At 43.0% G+C, this 20,505-nt stretch overlaps 1 protein-coding gene across 6 annotated transcripts in view; it reads left to right on the top strand.

The window, feature by feature from the left end:
• The window catches only part of ULK4 (unc-51 like kinase 4), a 535,263-nt gene that overhangs the window by 73,572 nt on the left and 441,186 nt on the right, over positions 1 to 20,505 (top strand). For all 6 annotated transcript variants that reach the window (XM_060110747.1, XM_060110746.1, XM_060110750.1 and 3 more), the window contains one exon: positions 19,505 to 19,612. In XM_060110747.1, coding sequence (XP_059966730.1) covers positions 19,505 to 19,612 — 108 coding nt within the window. The remainder of the gene's footprint in view (positions 1 to 19,504; positions 19,613 to 20,505) is intronic.

The raw sequence follows: 20,505 nt of genomic DNA on the forward strand, positions 1-20,505 counted from the left end.
CTTGTAGCCAAATTGATCAAAAGAAAATAAAGAGAAAATACAAATAAGCCATGTCAGGACTAAAAGGGAGACAGCAAGGGAATAGATCCAGCACTCAGGGTACCAAGGGGGTAATCTGAATAGCTTTATGCCTACTTACTTGACAGCTTAAATGGACAAGTTGTCCAAATAACACAACTTTCTGGAACTGATAGAAGACAGAAAAATTTGGAGAACCCTGTGTCTATGAATACATTAATAAAAAACCTTCCGCCCCAAACAGCTCTGGGCTTCTATGAGTTCATTGGTGAATTCAACCGCCACCCCGCCCATATATTAGTGTGTGTGTGTGTGTGTGTGTGTGTGTGTGTGTGTGTGTGTGTGTGTATATACATACACATATGTAACAGTATATACATTGATATATGTTTATATTTACTCAATATCACGTTTACTTAGCTTTACGAGAAGGTACAAGACAGGCAACATAGCATGAATGATAACAGGGTAATTGGCCTTAAATCAGAAGGGACATAATTCACTGTCACAGGAAGAAAGGATTAATAAATGGAGGTGGAGTAGGGGGTATGATTTGGTGGTGGGAGAATGAGGGATCTTGTATCTAATGGCTTCTGACAATGGAGTACCTCAAGGTCACCACCAGAAAGAGGTGGAGGAGAAGATATGAAGTTGTCATTTCAGAGAATGGGAAAGAGAATAAAGCTGCACAGAAACCAAGTTTGGTTTGTTTCACCTAAAATTGTTTATCACAATCTGCCTAGTTGTGTGATGTTCTCCAGAAGATCTTTAATCAAGGGAGGACTTGAGTCTGTTGAGGGGGGGAGAGTGGTCATTTCCAAATCCTCTTGCCTGAGGCCTTACAGTTTTAGGTCTTTTCTGTCAGAACCCAGTCTATGTAGGAAAGCATGTCAAGAAAGACTGTGAGGAGGTGGTGGGATCATTGGCTTGGATGTTTAAAGGAATGTTGCTCAAGGGCTTTGAATAAGGAAGCTTGAGAGAAGTGTGAGTGAAAGTGAGAGGGTGTTTGAATTGGAGAAGTATTGGGGATACCGTGAGGGTTCTGGGTGTGACTGTGGATGAGTCGGGGTAGAGGAACAGGTCAAGGGACCAAGTGATGAGCTCAAGGGACTGTTGTGTGGTCAGGGTTCCAGTGTGTCTCCCATAGGGACATCCACTTGGCTGAAAGTGAGGACAGGAGTATAGTTGGGGAGGAAGGTGGTGAGCCAGGAAGGAGCCCGTGTCCTCAGTGGACAAGAAGCATGAGCAGGGGGGTCAGTAGCCAAGGACACTGAGGAGAGAGGACAGTGTGATAAGATGATGGGAGACTCAGAATCACAGGTCCTTGGTCAGGACAGGAGTGAGGAGGAACGCAGCCTCACCTAGCCTCAGAATACACTCTGAGTTCGGCTCGGGATGCTTGCTGTTTGGCGGGGCAACAGGAAGCATAGAGAGACGTAGGTTTTCCACCTAAATCTCAGGGAAAACAGTCTCTCTCTTCTTTGGATAAAGTGCTATTGATAAATTTGGCCCACCATAAGGACTCGCTTAACAACAGTGCCGCCTGTGTGAGGGTTTGTGTTACAGCCAAACACAGAGCACTAGTCAAAATGTTGCCGGTGGGAAGAGCTCTTAATGAATTAGTTAACCATGTTTTTGTGAATACTTTTCTTTCTAAAGCCTGCATTTGAGCAGGATTTTCTTGTTGATGGCAATTTGTGAAAATCGTGCTAGGTGCTTTCCTGAAAAAACTACCTCTACATTGTTGGGCTTATAATTCCCCCCTTTTCACAGGTATCAAATGGCCCCGCAGGGTGCTTTGTACCCCACTGCTGCTTCAGTGTAGCATCCTCAGCAGTTTCTGCGCTGAGGGGCTGTAAGACGCCATCTTTCACACTAGGCACCGCGTGACCGTTTCTGGCTTGTTTGAGGGCCTGAGCTGGGACTGATTCTCATTTATAATTCTTCCTCATTGTTAGTTTCAGTGAATTTGCCCTTGTACCTTTCTGCTAAACAAACTTCTTTTTCTGTTACTTTTTGGACAGCATGAGAGACAAATTTGTTAAATAATAAAGCAAGGGTTGAATAATATTCATACCTTTGTGTAGAACGAAGTGAAACGTTCTGGGTTTATTATATTAAGCCATGATGCTGAAGTGCATGTCGTTTGGGGAATTGCCATATTTGAATCACTTTTGCATACAAATTAAACATCTCACATCAAAGAATATTTAAAAGGCATGCTTCCTAATTTCTTATAATGATAGAATTCATTTAATTTCTTACCTGACATCTTGTAGAACAATTTTCAGCCTCTGTGTTTTCTGCTCTGCCTAATTTTTATGCTCATTTTACCTGGGCTATGAACATACCTTTGTTATAATATTTTTAGGACAGCAGTTGTGAGGCTTATTATATATTTGAATGTGATATAATTTAGTAATCCTTGGGAACCTAGCAAAGCATCACATTTAATTTTCTGTTAGATGAAAGAAACATGGGAAGAGAATTGGTGATGGGAAGAATTGCAGAGAACACAAAATGAGAGCTGATTCCTGAAGCAGAAAAGTGCAGTTTAAAAATGAGCTTCCCTTATATTTCTATTTGAGGAGTGTGGAAAAGATGACATTAAGAATATAGTGACAAGTAAATAATACTAGTTGTATATAGCAAGCTCAGAACTACAGTATTGGAGCTATGTCTTTGTGCCATAACTTTTCAATTATTATACATTGAAAAGAATTTTAATAAAGGACAATGGTAACTTGACCTCTTAAGAAAACATTTATGTCGTGAGCATGATTGTGTTCTGCTCTTCCCAAGAAAAATGTCATTTAACCCTCAATCTATCTATCTATCTATCTATCTATCTATCCATCTATCCTTTGCCCCCCAGTAGATGCTTACATTAGATACAGAAGAGGGGACCTGCCACCGTGTGGCCATACCTGGAATATATGTCTGGCTTGGTTTCTTCTGCCTGGAATGGCCTCTTCCCCTGTCTGTGTCAGGTTTAGTTCGTGGTCGCCAGAAGGAAGCAGAGAAGAGTGGAAAGAGGGTATATGCATCCCTTTCTGGTATGGCTGCCAAGAATTGTGACTACAGTACCCTATGTTGGTAAAAAGACACATGTTAGGACAGCATTCCTGTTCTCATCACCATAGGTAGATTCTCGCTGGAGGCCTCTGCAGGCTGCCAGTGTCTACTTTGCATCCCTCTCCTTAGCCTCTGCCACCCAGTAGCCATCCGTGTACATAGATGCTTGATGAGTAGTCAAGAAGTGGGATTCAGAGGCTGATGACATATGAATTCTGTGTCCCTGGTGATTCCAGCAGTTTCTTTCCCTTTTAAAAAAAATTGAGTAAGACTAAAAACTGTAAAACCAGTAGTTTGTGAAGGCTTAAAAGGTCGTTGCTCAAAATGAAATCTGACAACTTATTAACTGGTCAGTCTAAGTGTACAATATGGGGTTCCACTATTATTTTCCAAGGGGGAAAGGATGAATCCAGCTATTGGGGTGAACCTGTCATTTTCAGTATTAATTGATTTCACAAGGTGATAAGGAAAAACTGGAAAGTGAAGCTTTTCAAAGGGGACTGTCATTCACCCTCCCTAACCTGTGGCACACTCAAATTGGGATAATTCAATGATGGTTTATTTACAAAGGGGTGATTGAGGACAAGGGATGGTGCCATTTTCCAGGGTTGGTAATAGTAGAATTGTTCTCACCTTTCGGTCCCAAAAGAATAAGTGGGTTGGGGAATTCCCTGGTGGACCAGCGGTTAGGACTTGGCACTTTCACTGCTGTGGCCTGGGTTCAATCCCTGACCAGGGAACTAGGATCCCGGATGCTGTGTGGTGTGACCAAACAAAAAAAAAAAGAAAAAGAAAAAGTGGGTTGGGATGAATGTGGTTCCTGGAGCCCAGAAGGAGATGCGTTTGGGAGGCTGATTGAAAGGGGCAGGACCATGAATGGTGGAGTTGGCACAAGTACAGGGGCAAGGATGGCTGATCCATACCTGGAATGGGCATCTCTTCCTGTGAGGGCACAGTGCTGTCCCCTCCATGATCAGAGGGTTCCAGTGTAGTCAACCTGCTGCTGGCTGGCCGGCCAGGCCCTCCAGGGAATGGAGCTGTATCATGGCTCAGTATTGGCCTCTGTTCATGGCAGGTTGGGCACCCAGCAGTGGCAGTAGCCAGGTCAGCCTTGGGGAGCAGAAGCCCATGTTGTTGAGCCTATGCATTGCCTCCATCCTTGCCCCCATGTTTTTGTACATGGCTTCGTTGAGCGAGCATCTGTGTAGCTGGTGAAAGATGCTGCCTGGCATCCGCGGGATAGTTCTGCTCTTCCAGCTGACTGGTGATGCCTCTTGTGGGCATTTATATGGGTGGGCTGTGAATGTCTTTACATTCTGTTCCCATTCCGAGAGCCCACCTATACCCCTCTCCCCCAGACTTTTTTTTTCTTTCTTTTTTTTTTAGTACAGTTGTTTTCTTTCTAAGTATTTGACCCCCTGGCAAGCCTATTAACTACTGTTTTCTGAGTTGGTATAGATGCATCCCTAAGTCCATCTCTCTCTGGGCAGTGCATGTACATTTACCATAAACAAAATTCTGCCCACTCAGAGGATTTCCTTTCACCGTTGTCCTTCTGGGCCACCTTTGGGTAGGATTGCACTGAAGTGGCCATCCACTTTGTACTGGTGCCGACGTACCGTGCAGATCCATGTGTGCACCAGGTCTATTTATGCTTTTTCGTCCTGGCAGGGAGGAAATGTAGAACTCCCTAGAAAGTCATGGGGATGGTCTGAGGAAGGGAGAGGCAGCTGAGCAGTGGCAGCAGATACCATGGGAGTCTGAGCTGCCTGCATATGGAATGTGAATGAGTGAATCTGCTTGGCTTGGGCTCATATCTACCATTTCAATTTTAAAATAAAATGCTACTGTGCATAACCAATTTTTTTTTTTTTTTAATTTTATTTTACAAATTTAATCAGTTATACATATACATATGTTCCCATATCCCCTCCCTTTTGCGTCTCCCTCCCACCCTCCCTATCCCACCCCTCCAGGCGTTCACAAAGAACCGAGCTGATCTCCCTGTGCTATGCGGCTGCTTCCCACTAGCTATCTACCTTACGTTTGGTAGTGTATATATGTCCATGCCGCTCTTTCACTTTGTCACAGCTTACCCTTCCCCCTCCCCATATCCTCAAGTCCATGCTCTAGTAGGTCTGTGTCTTTATTCTTGTCTTACCCCTATGTTCTTCATGACATTTTTTTTCTTAAATTCCATATATATGTGTCAGCATACAGTATTTGTCTTTCTCTTTCTGACTTACTTCACTCTGTATGACAGACTCTAGGTCCATCCACCTCATTACAAATAGCTCAATTTCATTTCTTTTTATGGCTGAGTAATATTCCATTGTATATATGTGCCACATCTTCTTTACCCATTCATCCGATGATGGACACTTAGGTTGTTTCCATCTCCGGGCTATTGTAAATAGGGCTGCTATGAACATTTTGGTACATGTCTCTTTTTGAATTATGGTTTTCTCAGGGTATATGCCCAGTAGTGGGATTGCTGGGTCATATGGTAGTTTGTGCATAACCAATTTTATGGTAACATCCAGTTCATGATGGGCAGATCAGGTCCCGAAGTATCTGGAGGCAGGCATTCAGTCTCAGCCAGGGCCCAGCAACAAGCCAGGAATGGCTTTTCAAATGGAGAATGGAGGTTGGCAAAGGGGAGGGCAAGACTTATTCTAAAATCTGGGGCATCTGTGCAATGATTCTGCTACAGGGGCTTGCCTCGGGCTTTCTATAGCTTCCCTTTCTGCCACAGTCAGTTCTGACAGCGATACGTCTGCTGGGTCTGGCAGACAAGCTTGGGCCCCTCTCAAAACTGGCAGCCTGATCAATGATCACTAAATGGTTGGAGCCTCTAAAATCCAGATGGGCTCACTAATTGTTGGACCTCCTAATCTTGGTGGGTAGTGCCAGGGGTAGCAAATTCTGTCTCACTTTAGAAGGAATGTAATCACATTCTCCAAGACCACTGGATTCCTAGGAACTTCACCAATGTTAATATACCGTGAACTTTTGGCAGGATTTATCTCCTACCCTCTGGCATGCCAGTTAGGATGCTGCTCGCTAGGTCCAGTTAGCATAATATCATTGGTGTAGTGGAATAGCATGTTGTCCCACAGGGTATCAAGATGATCAGGGTCCCTCTGGACTGTATTATGACAGAGTGGGAGACTTGATATAGGGGCAATTCAGCAAGTAGAAACAAGTTTTTTTTTTTTTTTTTTGCGGTACACGGTCCTCTCACTGTTGTGGCCTCTCCTGTTGCGGAGCACAGGCTCTGGACGCGCAGGCTCAGCGGCCATGGCTCACGGGCCCAGCCACTCTGCAGCATGTGGGATCCTCCCGGGGAGGAACCCGTGTCCCCTGCATCGGCAGGCGGACTCTCAACCACTGCACCGCCAGGGAAGCCTTTTTTTAGAAATAACTTTTAATTTTTTTTTTTTTTTACTGACTGGAATAGAAAAGAAAGTGCCAGGGGCTGTATTGATTTACTTCTGTAAAGATGCCATATCTGAAATTGCAGCTACACTCAGCATCGTCATCTGATTAGATTTGCAAAAGCTGTAGTCATTCTGCATGACCCAAGTGGATTCTGCACTGGCCTAACAGGAAGTTAAATGGGCGTGTGGTAGAAATCACTGCCCTGACACCTCTCAAGTCTTTAATGGCACTGATCCCTAATCGTTGATCTCCATGGTTATGATTTGCTTTTGGTTTACTGTCATCAGGTGGGCAGGCAGGGTAGGTTTTCTAGTTCTAGTTGCTGCCACTTTGGTCCTTCCTACTCTAAATAGGGATCTGTTTTGGGAATCCTGCTAATTAGTATCTTTTTTCACCGTATGTTCTAGGGCTAGGAACATAACTAGGGCTAAGTGTGTGGGCCCACTGGACAGATGTGAGATGGATTTGGTTAAGATTCCACGCGGCCCCTGGCCTTAATAAGCTCCTCCTCTGACTCCTGGAGTATAGTGGCACCTTAGGGCTTCAGAGGTCAACCCTCGTTCAGAGCCAGTATCTAATGAGTTCAGAGAGTCTGAGCATTTCCCTTTCCCCAGTGCTCAGTCATGGTAAATGGCTGAGGACCCTCTGGGGAAGCAGAGTGCTGGGACAGATTCACAGCATTTACCTGTGGCCAATTTGTAGGCGTCTCTTTCAAGGGGACTTCAGCTTAGTCCAGGAACTCTGGGTCTGTGAACCAGCTTGGGCGTGAGATCTGGATAAGAGGCTGTGAGTCCTTGTTACGGGGAATTATTATTATTTTTTTTGCGGTACGCGGACCTCTCACTGTTGTGGCCTCTCCCGTTGTGGAGCACAGGCTCCGGACGCGCAGGCTCAGCGGCCACGGCTCACGGGCCCAGCCGCTCCACGGCATGCGGGATCCTCCCGGACCGGGGCATGAACCCGCGTCCCCTGCATTGGCAGGTGGACTCTCAACCACTGTGCCACCAGGGAAGCCCTGTTACGGGGATTTTTGTTAGGTCTCTGCCCAAATAGACCCAGACATTTTCTTACTATATGTCAAGTGTCACCTTTGTAGGCTGATTTGATGGTCAGCTTACCACTGTCTCAGATTCTAATGGGTCAGAATACTCTGGTCACCAAATTGTCCTGTGACTCACTGTGGCACTTGTACAGTTAAGTGCTGCCATTGGTCTTTGCTGTCCCTAAATTCCTTTGCTCCCTCTGTGATCAGAGAACCCAATTCCATCGTCAGTGTGTCTTCCCACTGTCATTTCTGACCTATAATAGATCCCGCTGCAGAGCTGCTCAGAGGCGCTGGTGCCCCCCTCACCAAGGCATGTTTCTTAGGCCCTCCCAGGAGGGGTGGTTTAGGGGGATGGCTGGACAGATTGCACTTTGCAGAACCATTCCAATGTTTCCAGTTCCCTGAGCTTTCGGACTCTGTCCTCTGTAGCAGTGGTTCTGAACTTTAGTGGCTCATAAGAATTCCCGGGGGGCTTTAAAAATTCTCATGTCCAGGCTATACCCCAGACCAGTTAAACCAGAATCTCTGGGGGTGGATGCAGATGGCTGTAGTTTTTAAAGCTTCACAGGTGATTCGAATGTGCAGACACTGGAGTCCCGCAGTAGTGATTCTCAGTGTGGTTGAGGCCATCAGCATTAGCATCTCTTGGCAGCTCGTTAGAGTTGCACATTCTTAGTGCCCACCCCAGGCTCACTGCATGAGAAGCTCTGAGGGCAGGGCCCAGCTTTCTGTGTTTTTACAGATTCTTCAGTGATTCCGTTGCATACTAAAATTTGAGAACCAGTGTTCTGCAGTGTGCTGGTGAAATCCTAGCGTTTTGACCTCATTAATTAAAGGACATCATTAAGGCCACATTTCAGTTGGTCAAACTAGGAAACTCCCCGGTGTTTGAACCTCTGGCCTCCAAGGTGAGAGGCATTGTGACTGTGAGCTGCAGACCTGCTTTTTAAAAAAAATTAATTTATTTTGTTTATTTTTGGCTGCATTGGGTCTTTGTTGCTGAGCGCGAGCTTTCTCTAGTTGCGGCGAGAGGGGGCTACTCTTCGTTGCGGTGCACGGGCTTCTCATCGCGGTGGCTTGTCTTGTTGTGGAGCACGGGCTCTAGGCACGTGGGCTTCAGTAGTTGTGGCACACGGGCTCAGTAGTTGTGGCTCGCAGGCTCGGTAGTTGCGGCGCACGGGCTTAGTTGCCCCTCGGCATGTGGGATCTTTCTGGACCAGGGCTCAAACCCCTGTCCCCTGCATTAGCAGGTGAATCCTTAACCACTGTGCCACCAGGGAAGCCCTGCAGACCTGCTTTGTTTTGATTCTCAAGGAAGATTTTTTTTTTTTTCCCCACCGCTTCATTCAGTACCAAGGTCTTGAGGTTCCTTACTGCCCTCTGTTGCAGGCTGGTTCACTTCTTATTCGTACATCCTTGGGGAACCAACTTAATATGAATGGTTTCCTGTGTGATAGCACACCATGGGTAAGCCCTAGAGTTTGTGTCTTGTTCCATTTCAAAAGGTCATTTCAAGGTCACAAAGATTCACCCACGTGCCTGCAGGGTTAAAATGTCTTGAATGCTTACCTATTTCTTTATTTTCTTGTTTTCTCTCTGTTTGAATACTTCTGAAGTTTCTGTCTTTGAGATTTCCTTAATTTCTTGCCAGTTCAGCTATGCATTTTATAAGAATATTTAAAAATATTTTATCTGGCATTTTACAATTACTTTCCATGGGAGGAATCTTTAGGATATTTTGTCTGCCATCTGCCAGAAATGGACAAAAGAATTTTAATGATTAATCAGGTTTTTTTTTTTTTTTTTTTTTTTTGTGGTACGTGGGCCTCTCCCTGTTGCGGCCTCTCCCGTTGCGGAGCACAGGCTCCGGACGCGCAGGCTCAGTGGCCATGGCTCACGGGCCCAGCCGCTCTGCGGCATGTGGGATCCTCCCAGACCGGGGCACGAACCCGTGTCCCCTGCATTGGCAGGCGGACTCCCAACCATCGCGCCACCAGGGAAGCCCCTCAGGTTTTGAACTACAGATGTATTACAGATTTATTGCAGTTTGACACTGAATTTCCTAACCTGTATGGCAAGATTTATCAGTATACTTCTCGTTCACAGCTTCTCTGGTGATTGGTGCTTTGCAACACTGGTGTCAGTTCCATGATATAAATGTTGATGGCAGATCTTAGCTGCCACACAAATGATCTTCTTCTACCCTAAGATATGGGTGCTGTAGTTTACTGACTTGTTTTGTCAGTGATTATTTTAACATGGGAAAACTTCATCATTCCTATGTAGCATTAGAGTGGTCTCTGTGAATTGGATGATTAGCGTTCTGTCTCAGTCAGGATATGACTAGCTAAAGATATGGTAATGGAGACCATCAAAATCTCAGAGGCTTAAAATTCTCTTGCTGCAGGCGTAGGTGGCTCTGAGGGCAGCTGACCTCAGCATTCCGGGCTGCTTCCAGCTCATGTGGCATCTCCATTCAGCAGGATGCTTTCACGTTTCCTGGGGCAGGGGAATAGAGTAGGGAAAATTGCACGTAGGTGTACATACATCCTTTCTACCCAGCCAGTTGGTCAGAACTACTCACATGGCCCCACCCAACTCCAGGGGAGCTGGGAAGTATTTTTGTGTGTCCAGGAAGGGAGGGGAACTGGATGGCGCAAGTACTGTTTACCGCTTTTGCAGGTTGACTCTGCTTAACTTAAGCATAAAGGGTATTTATTAGGGGAAATGAGCAAGGTCAGAGACTCCAAGAGGAGGCCTGGAACAGTCAGGACCTGGGGGCTCCAGAGGGGCTTTGGAGCAGGACCCTCTTGGAGTCTTGCTTGGGACCATTGCTAGAAGGAATGAGTGAACTTCAGCTGTTCCTTTACTCTCTGTCACCTGACTCATGGTTCAGATTTCTGAGCAAGAGCCTTGGCTGTGGGAGGAAAGATGTTTCTGAAGGGAGCCAGGGGCCCTTGCAGGTTCCATGTTTGGAGGGCTTCCCACACAGTGCCTGCTTTGTCATCCCACAGACCAAGCACGGTACAGGAGAGGTATTTCTTCAAAAGGAAGTTGGGTGATGTTAGGAGGAGGGATTGGGTGACTGTTGACCAAAAAATTACACATTCTTTTGCAGTTGAAATTTGTTGACATCTAATTAAAAAAAAAATCCAGGAACTTGATAAAGTTTGTGTACCTACTGCTTCCAAACTTTTTCTACGGCTGTAAAAGACTGAGAAATTTACTATGCATTTTATTTGCTTTTCCTGATGGTTCATAATCTTTAAGAGAAAAAAATCCACCAGTTGCAGGTTGTTTGTTTACATTTAGGCCTTGAGAGGGAAGTGACAAGATAGCAGTCCTTACTTCTCCCTGATTATTTACATGTAGGAGTTCGATGCCATGTAGTTAGCCAATTAACATGCAGAGAATTAGGGATTAAAGGTTACATCCATAGACCACTATTTTTTTTTGAACATCTTTATTGGAGTATAATTGCTTTACAATGTTGTGTTAGTTTCTGCTGTGTAACGAAGTGAATCAGCTATATGTATACGTCTATCCCCATATCCCCTCCCTCTTGCGTTTCCCTCCCACCCTCCCTATCCCACCCCTCTAGGTGGTTGCAAAGCACTGAGCTGATCTCCCTGTGCTATGCGACTGCTTCCCACTAGCTATCTATTTTACATTTGGTAGTGTAGATATGCCAACACTACTCTCTCACTTTGTCACAGCTTACCCTTCCCTCTCCCCGTCCCCGTGTCCTCAAGTCCTTTCTCTACATCTGCGTCTTTATTCCTGTCCTGCCCCTGGGTTCGTCAGAACCATTTTTTTTTTTTTTTTTTTTTAAGATTCCGTATATATGTGTTAGCATGCGGTATTTGTTTTTCTCTTTCTGACTTACTTCATTCTGTATGACAGACTCTAGATCCATCCCCCTCACTACAAATAATTCAATTTCGTTTCTTTTTATGGCTGAGTAATATTCCGTTGTATATATGTGCCACATCTTCTTTATCCGTTCATCTGTCGATGGACACTTAGGTTGTTTCCATGTCCTGGCTATTGTAAATAGTGCTGCAATGAACATTGTGGTACGTGACTATTTTTGAATTATGGTTTTCTCAGGGTATATGCCCAGTAGTGGGACTGCTGGGTCATATGGTAGTTCTATTTTTAGTTTTTTAAGGAACCTCCATACTGTTCTCCATAGTGGCTGTATCAATTTACATTCCCACTAACAGTGCAAGAGGGTTCCCTTTTCTCCACACCCTCTCCAACATTTATTGTTTGCAGATTTTTTGATGCCATTCTGACTGGTGTGAGGTGATACCTCACTGTAGTTGTGATTTGCATTTCTCTAATGATTAGTGATGTTGAGCATCCTTTCATGTGTTTGTTGGCAATCTGTATGCCTTCTTTGGATGAATGTCTGTTTAGGTCTTCTGCCCATTTATGGATTGGGTTTTTTTTTTTTTTTTTGATATTGAGCTGCATGAGCTGCTTGTATATTTTGGAGATTAATCCTTTGTCAGCTGCTTCGTTGGCAAATATTTTCTCCCATTGTGAGGGTTGTCTTTTTGTATAGACGCTAATGTTAAAACTTTGATATCCAGACATCGCCAAGGAGAACTTCTTACAGTGTTGCCATATTGCACCAACATTTTTAGTTATTAGATACAGAATTTTTTTCTCTTCAAACAGGTTTACCATCTTTTTGTTCCTGCCTCTTCAGCCTTCTCCTGTCTAGTGTGTTTTCTTTCACACTTTTTAAACCACCACTTGTGAAAATGAGAACTTGAAGTTTCAAGTCTACAGATCTGAAATGCAATACCCAAAGAAATCTGATATTTAATAAAATAAAATTGAAGAAAGAATTATGGGGCTCTTCTTTTATGTGCCCAGGCTGTGTTTGGGACATTGAAAATGATGTTCTAAGAAAGAAAAGGGCTGGGCAAAGTGGTATCAATTGGGATTCTCTGTTCATTTGAGATTGTGGAATGCCTCTTACTTCAGGGATTAGGGAGGAATACTGAATAGTATCTAATTTAGAAGACTGTGTTGTTGTGATGGCTGCTGCTGTATCTCCCTTTGGGAATAGTCGTGTAGGGTTTCAAAAATGTCCCTTTGGCCTAATAAAACACTGGGTCTGGAGTTTAATTCAGTTTCTATTTGTAGCTGTTAATTGTATACCCATTAACATGGACATTTAAAAACTATAATTTGAGAGTCAAGAGCAAGCAGACTCTTTCTGCAAGTTCAGAATATTAGTTTTATAACTGCAGAACTTCTTACTTCATCATCTTCCTGTCTTTCTGCCTAAGAGGCTTAGTCCAGGGTATGTGAGATTGAAGCACATTTGACCTTTTAATGTCAATCTGATGATTTCAGATAAAGCCAAAAGAGGCCTGGCTTCACTTTGTCAAAGTTGTTGTAAAATGGGTTTTGATTTCAAAATAGTTTAGGAGAAAGAGAGGCATGGACATATATACACTACCAAACGTAAGGTAGATAGCTAGTGGGAAGCAGCCACATAGCACAGGGAGATCAGCTCGGTGCTTTGTGACCGCCTGGAGGGGTGGGATAGGGAGGGTGGGAGGGAGGGAGACGCAGAGGGAAGGGATGTGGGAACAGATGTATATGTATGACTGATTCACTTTGTTATAAAGAAGAAACTAATAAAAAAAAAGTTTAGGAAATAGCATTACAATCTTAAATTATTACTAGAAATAAGCAAACGATCATGCCCGTGGTTGCAGAAGGATAGTTTCTATTGGGGTAGTAGAACCAGTGATGGTGTAGATATGCCTCAAAGCATAATGATATTAGAAATAAGAGTCCCCCCACCAACCCCCTCATTTTCCTTAGCTTTTCCAAAAACGCACACAATAGTAGCATGATACTTGAATATCCCATTTTTTATCTCTTTTAGTTTCAGTGTTAGAACACCAGGCAAATTTTTTTTTTAATAAATTTATTTTTGGTTGCACTGGGTCTTTGTTGCTACGCAAGAGCTTTCTCTAGTTGCAGAGAGCGGGGGCTACTCTTCGTTGTGGTGCGTGGGCTTCTCATTGTGGTGGCTTCTCTTGTTGCGGAGCACAGGCTTCAGTAGTTGTGGCATGCGGGCTCAGTAGTTGTGGCGCACAGGCTTCGTTGCTCCTCAGCATGTGGGATCTTCCCAGACCAGGGCTCAAACCCATGTCCCCTGCATTGGCAGGTGGATTTTTAACCACTGTGCCACCAGGGAAGTCCCAAGGCCAGCTTGATTTTTACGGATTATAGGACAAACATGCATAAATACAATATCCATGTATTACTTGGATTTCTGAGTTGGAAGAAGAATTAAATAATCTCACTTACCTTTTTCTGTTGAGTATTGGCATATTTGAATGTCATACTTAGGTCAATAAAAACTTAATTTTCTGCTTGGTATTTGTCATTTATGTGGTTTGTTTATTAATTAGTCTTACAGTTTTCCTTTTTAATATTAATATTTCTTTAAATTTTTATAGAACAAGTGGAAAATCTATACAAATAACATTGCAGGGAAACATTATTTGTTGTGTATTGTTTAGTGGTATCCAAAGTTAATTTTTGCAAGTGAGATGTCGTGTTGCTGTGGCGTTACTGGCATAGATTATATGATGTTTGTCAATTTACAAGACACCGAGCTCCAAAGCAATTTCTTTTATGCTAGAGGCAGTTCAGTTTTATCTCTTTAAGGGTCTGCAGCATTAAAATGTTTTTAATTTCCTGTGATGCTTACTGATACACAATGCCAGTGGATGATAAAATGGAGAAAGGCTATGTGTCCCTGCTATGAATTTTGTGAAGCAGAAAGTTAGATCTGGATTTTGATTTTTTTGTGTGTGTGTGTGTGTGGTACGCGGGCCTCTCACTGTTGTGGCCTCTCCCGTTGCAGAGCACAGGCTCTGGACGCACAGGCCCAGCAGCCATGGCTCACGGGCCCAGCTGCTCTGCGGCATGTGGGATCTTCCCGGACCGGGGCACGAACCCGTGTCCCCTGCATTGACAGGCGGACTCTTAACCACTGCGCCACCAGGGAAGCCCTGGATTTTGAATTTAATATAAGGTTGACTTGAAAAGAATTAAACCTTTTAGTTTGAGATAATTGTAGATTCACATGCAGTTGTAAGAAATAGTACAGAGAGACACTGGGTATACTTCATCCATTTTTCCCTGATAGTGACATCTTGGAGAACTCTTGTGCAATATCACAACCAGAATATTGACGCTGAGATAGTTAATGAAGAGAACAGTTTCACCCCCACAAGGATCACCCTTACTGCCCACACACTCTTCCCTCTGTCTCATGTCCCTCCTTCCAACCCCTGGCGACCACTCATCTATTCTCCATTTCTGTACTTCTGTCATTTTGAGGATGTATGAATGGAACTGTATGGTCTGTAACCTTTCAGAGTTGGCTTTTTTTCACTTAATGTAATTCTCTGGCTATTCATCCTGGTTGTTGTACGTGTTAACAGTTTGATACTTTTTTTTTTTTTTTGATGTGGACCATTTTTAAAGTCTTTACTGAACCTGTTACAACATTGCTTCTGTTTTATGTCACGGCCCTCTGGCTGCGAGGCATGTGGGACCCCAGCTCCTCGACCAGGGATTGAACCCGCACCCCCTGCATCGGTAGGCGAAGTCCCAACCACTAGACTGCCAGGGAAGTCTCAACAGTTTGTTACTTTTTATTGCTTAATAGTATTCCTTAGTATGGCTGTACCACGGTTTATTTAACCATTTACCTGATGAAAGATACCTGGATCATTTCCAGTTTGGTTAGTTACAAATAAAGCTGTTGTAAAATTGATGTACAGATTTTTGTGTGGATGAAAGTCTTCATTTCTCTGGGATAAATGCTGATGAGTTTCTGGGTTCCCTGGTAGCTGCATGTTTAGTGGTTCATTTGTGTTTTAGAGAAACTGCCAAACTATTTTCCAGCCTGCCTGTACCATTTTACATCCCCACCAGCAATGGTATGAGTGATCCAGTTTCTCTCCATCCTCAGCAGCAGGTGGTGTTGTCACTCTATTTTATTTTTGCGATTCTGATAGGTGTGTAGTGATATCTCATTGTGGTCTTAATTTGCATTTCCCTAATAGCCAATGATGTTGAACATCTTTTCATGTGCTTATCTGCCAGTTGTATAGCTTCTTTGGTACAACGTCTCTGTGCTTTTGGTATCAAATCTACTCTTTACCTAGATTCTGAAGACTTTATCTTATTGTTTTACTTCTAGTTTTCTGTTTTACATTTAAATCCATGATCCATTTTGAGTTGATATTTTATATAAAGTGTCCGATGACTTAGGTTGAGGTTTCCTTTTTGTTTTTCCTGTGGAGAGCCAGTTGCTCCAGCAACATTTCTCGAAAAGATTGACTTCCCTCTGTTGTATTGCCTTTGCACCTTTGTCAAAAATCAGTGGGCCATACTTGTATGGAGCTAGTTCTGGATTCTCTGTTCTGGTCCATTGATCTGAGTGCCTGTTTCTCTGACGATGCCACACAGTCTTGATTACTGTAGCTGTATAATAAGTCTTGAAATCAGGTGGAACAGTTTCAACCACCTTATTCTCCTTTTTCAAAATTGTTTTGGTTCTTCTGATACTTCTGCTTTCCACATGAATTGTAGGCTAATCTTATTGGTATCTACAAAAAAATCTTGCTGGGATTTTGATAGGAATTTCAATAAACCAAGCTATCAGTTTGGGGGAAATTGACATCTTTACCATGAGTCTTACTATATATGAACATAGTATATCTCCTTTTTGTATTCATTTATGAGATAGTCAGTCAGGAACGGCCACAAGAGGAGAGAGAGGAGAGGCTCAGGAAAATAAAGTTTATTATGTTTACAGGTCCTAGAGACAGGCATGGCATACAGGGCCATATGGAAAAACGCCAAGGTGGTCAGGAGGCAGAAAAGGGGAGTGCTTAAGCCATAGCCTTTATTGGGGTTTCCACGGGAAAGGCGAGGCAGGATAAACACCTTAGAATTGGCTAGTCTGAATAATTTCAGCAGGCTTTGGGCTATAGGAAGGGTCTCTCGTTGCGTGGTACCTGGTCCTGGGATGATGAAGGCAGAAGAATATTGCCTCCTGAGGTATAAGGGCCAGATAGAGGAGGTATGACTGTGGATTGGCGAGTTTGCATATTAAAGACATGCTCTCCTGGGCCTTTGCTACCTCTAAGAATTGGCTGGCCCTGGGAGGGTAGGGTCGTTCTCTCTCCAGCCAGAAAGGTTTGTTTAAGATGTCAAAACATCATATTGTACAGAAAATAAAATACACACACACACACACACACACACACAAATACATCTCTTCATTTATTTAGCTTGTCTTTGATTTTTTTAAAAACAACATTGTTTATGTTTATATTATACATAACTTATCAGTCTAGTGGTGTCATCATTTTACCCATTCAAGTGAAGTATAGAAAACTTACCTCCCTTTTCAACATTTAACCTCCCTCATTTTTATATAGTTGTCTTAAATATATCCTCTAAATACATTTAGAACCAAATCAAGCATTTTCCTAACATTTACTTCAACCATCTAACATAATTTAGAAAACTTAATAGGAGGCGGAAAGCCTAATGTATTTACCTGTATTTTTGCCTACCATGTTTTTGCTTCCTTCCTGATTTTCCAAGGTTCTTTTTTTTTTAATCATTTCCTTTCTCTTTAGAATACTTCCTTTATCCGTTCTTTTATGATAGGTATGCTGGTGACAAATTGCTCTTTTTGTAGGTAAAAAGAAAAGGCTGAACATTGTTAATTTCAGATGGGTTCAAGGTAATACTAGTGGATGATCAGTACGGGTTGAAAGAAAAGGAAGACTGTGTGTAGAAGTGACCTGCAAGGGCTAATGTGATGTATATGATTCCTTTTTCCTCCTCAACCACTTTATATGGGGGATTCACTGTGTGTAAGGCAGTGGGTGGTGGGAGTTACAAAAGGTGGTATCTCTGTACAGGGGAATACTACTCAGCAACGAAAAAGAATGAACTATGTATAAACATAACAACATGGAAGAATCTCAAATGCATTATGCTAAGTGACAGAAGCCAGACAAATAAGAATACATATTATATGATTCCATTAACGTAAACTCTAGAAAATGCAGACTAATGACAGAAAGTAAATCAGTGGGAGGAGAGAAAGGTAGTGAAATGGAGGGATTACCAAGGGAACTTGAGGAAACACTTGGGGGTGTTGCTCTCTTGATTGTGGTGGTGATTTCACTGGGACGTGTGTATGTCAAACGTATCTAATTGCACACTTTAAGTATACGCAGCTCTGGAAATTCCCTGGTGGTCCAGTGGTTAGGAGTCAGCACTTTCACTGCTGTGGCCCTGGGTTCAGTCCCCAGTAAGGGAACTAAGATCCTGCAAGCCTCACGGGTGGCCAAAAAAAAAAAAAAAAAAAAAATGCAGCACATTGTAGGTCAGTTGTAACTCAATAAAGCTGTTCAGAAAACCCCACATGAACAAGTGTTCCTCCCGTGCATGACTATTGTGCACCTCCCTGATGTGCAGCTGCAACTTGTCCACACTTTTGTTTTACAATATGGGACCAGTGATTACATGCTGGGATGTTGTAGCATTGTCAAATTGCTCTGCAAGATTTTAAGTGCTCAGTTTCAGTTTTTAAACTTTTTAATTTTTAAAAAAATTTATTTTATTCTTTGTTTATTTATTTTTGGCTGCGTTGGGTCTTCATTGCTGCTCATGGGTTTTTTTCTCTAGTTGCGGTGAGCGAGGGCTACTCTTCATTGCGGTGCGTGGGCTTCTCATTGCCATGGCTTCTCTTGTTGCGGAGCGTGGGCTCTAGGTGCGCAGGCTTCAGTAGTTGTGGCACGTGGGCTCAGTAGTTGTGGCTTGCAGGCTCTAGAGCGCAGGCTCAGTAGTTGTGGCTCACAGGCTTAGTTGCTCCGTAGCATGTGGGATCTTCCCAGACCAGTGCTTGAACCCGTGTCCCCTGCATTGGCAGACTGATTCTTAACCACTGCTCCAACAGGGAAGCCTTAATTAATTTTTAAAGTGAGATATAATTGACATATAACATTGTATTAGTTTTAGCTGTACGACCTAATGTTTTGATATATGTTCAGTTTAAAAACTTATATCTTGTCACAGTAAGAAATCATCTTGTTTGTGCACCATGTTTTCAGTTGCATGCACTGTTTCCGAGCAATGCTTCCACATTATTTATATGCAATTTTCCCCCATCTCATTCTCTATGTATCATTCTGAAACCATTATACCCTACTTCATGGTCACAGTATTATTTGATTAGCCTGTGTTCTGGGTTATACATTCTGGCATGGAGCACATGGGATTTTCTCAGCATGAGTCCTAGGAAATGAACTAGATCTGATAAAACATGCTGCCGGATTTCAAAGTGGATTATACTGGAATGTTGGTATAATGTTGCCCCACTTGTATTTTTGAAGGAATCATTTAAAAGTTTCATGCAGTGTAAGAATTTTTCAAACTGGGGTGCGCTGGAACATCCTAGGGATCTAGCATGGGAAAATCTGTGTTCAGATTCTGGCTTCCAGGTGGACTGGATGGCATGGGGGCAAGCTGCTGCAACTCTCTCCGGCTAGGTTTTCTGACTTTAAAGATAGAGCAAGGGTTCCCTCACAGAAGATTGGATATAGTCAAAATGCTTGGTAACTGATAAGTGCTGTTAACTCGGTAAGTTTATTTCACTGGGTGTATTTGTATCTTCGTCTGGGAGAGTTACTGTTTATTTCCTTCAGGAATAAGGCCCGTATATTGAAAATAATTTGGAAACCAGTTCTTAAAAATGGAAGATGAATTTTGTAGAGTGTCTTGCCTGTTACATATAGGCTAAAGAACCAAGAGATACACATGAAATAATATACTTTCTCCCTCTCTTTTCAGGCAGTTACTCTCTTAACGGAATTAATTAGGGAAAACTTCAGGAACAGCAAATTAAAACAGTGCCTTTTACCAACCCTGGGGGAGCTGATCTATCTTATAGCCACCCAGGTAAGATTGTCTGGTTAACTCTGTTGTTCTTTGATGTGTTCTGACATCTCATGGCAGATATCAAAATCAAAGTTTTTTGATTTTGCCCCTTTGAGCACACCTAAGGAATTTAGGAAAATTTTTACCTCTGGAGGAGAGAGGCTCTCAGTGTCTTTCTGACTCTTCTATCTCTCCTTGTCTGTCTTCCCTCTCGTCCAGTACCTCTTTTTCTTTAAAGTATAGGAGATTCTCAGGCTGTATTTTATTTTATTTTATTTTGTCACCTGCTACTTTATTATTATTTTTTTTACATCTTTATTGGAGTATAATTGCTTTACAATGGTATGTTAGTTTCTGCTTTATAACAAAGTGAATCAGTTATACATATACATATGTTCCCACATCCCCTCCCTCTTGCGTCTCCCTCCCTCCCACCCTCCCTATCTCACCCCTCTAGGTGGTCACAAAGCACCGAGTTGATCTCCCTGGGCTATGCGCTGCTCCCCACTAGTTATCTATGTTACGTTTGGTAGTGTATATATGTCCATGCCACTCTCTCACTTTGTCACAGCTTACCCTTCCCCCTCCCCATATCCTCAAGTCCATTCTCTAGTAGGTCTGTGTCTTTATTCCTGTCTTACCCCTAGGTTCTTCATGACTTTTTTTTTTCTTAGATTCCATATATATGTGTTAGCATACGGTATTTGTCTTTCTCTTTCTTTTTTTAATTTTTATTTATTTATTTTTATTAGTTTCTGCTTTATAACAAAGTGAATCAGTCATACATATACATCTGTTCCCACATCCCTTCCCTCATGCTTCTCCCTCCCTCCCACCCTCCCCATCCCACCCCTCCAGGCGGTCACAAAGCACCGAGCTGATCTCCCTGTGCTCTGCGGCTGCTTCCCACTATC

This window comes from Mesoplodon densirostris, chromosome 10 (assembly GCF_025265405.1).
Source record: "Mesoplodon densirostris isolate mMesDen1 chromosome 10, mMesDen1 primary haplotype, whole genome shotgun sequence".
In the NCBI taxonomy this organism is placed as follows: domain Eukaryota; kingdom Metazoa; phylum Chordata; class Mammalia; order Artiodactyla; family Ziphiidae; genus Mesoplodon; species Mesoplodon densirostris.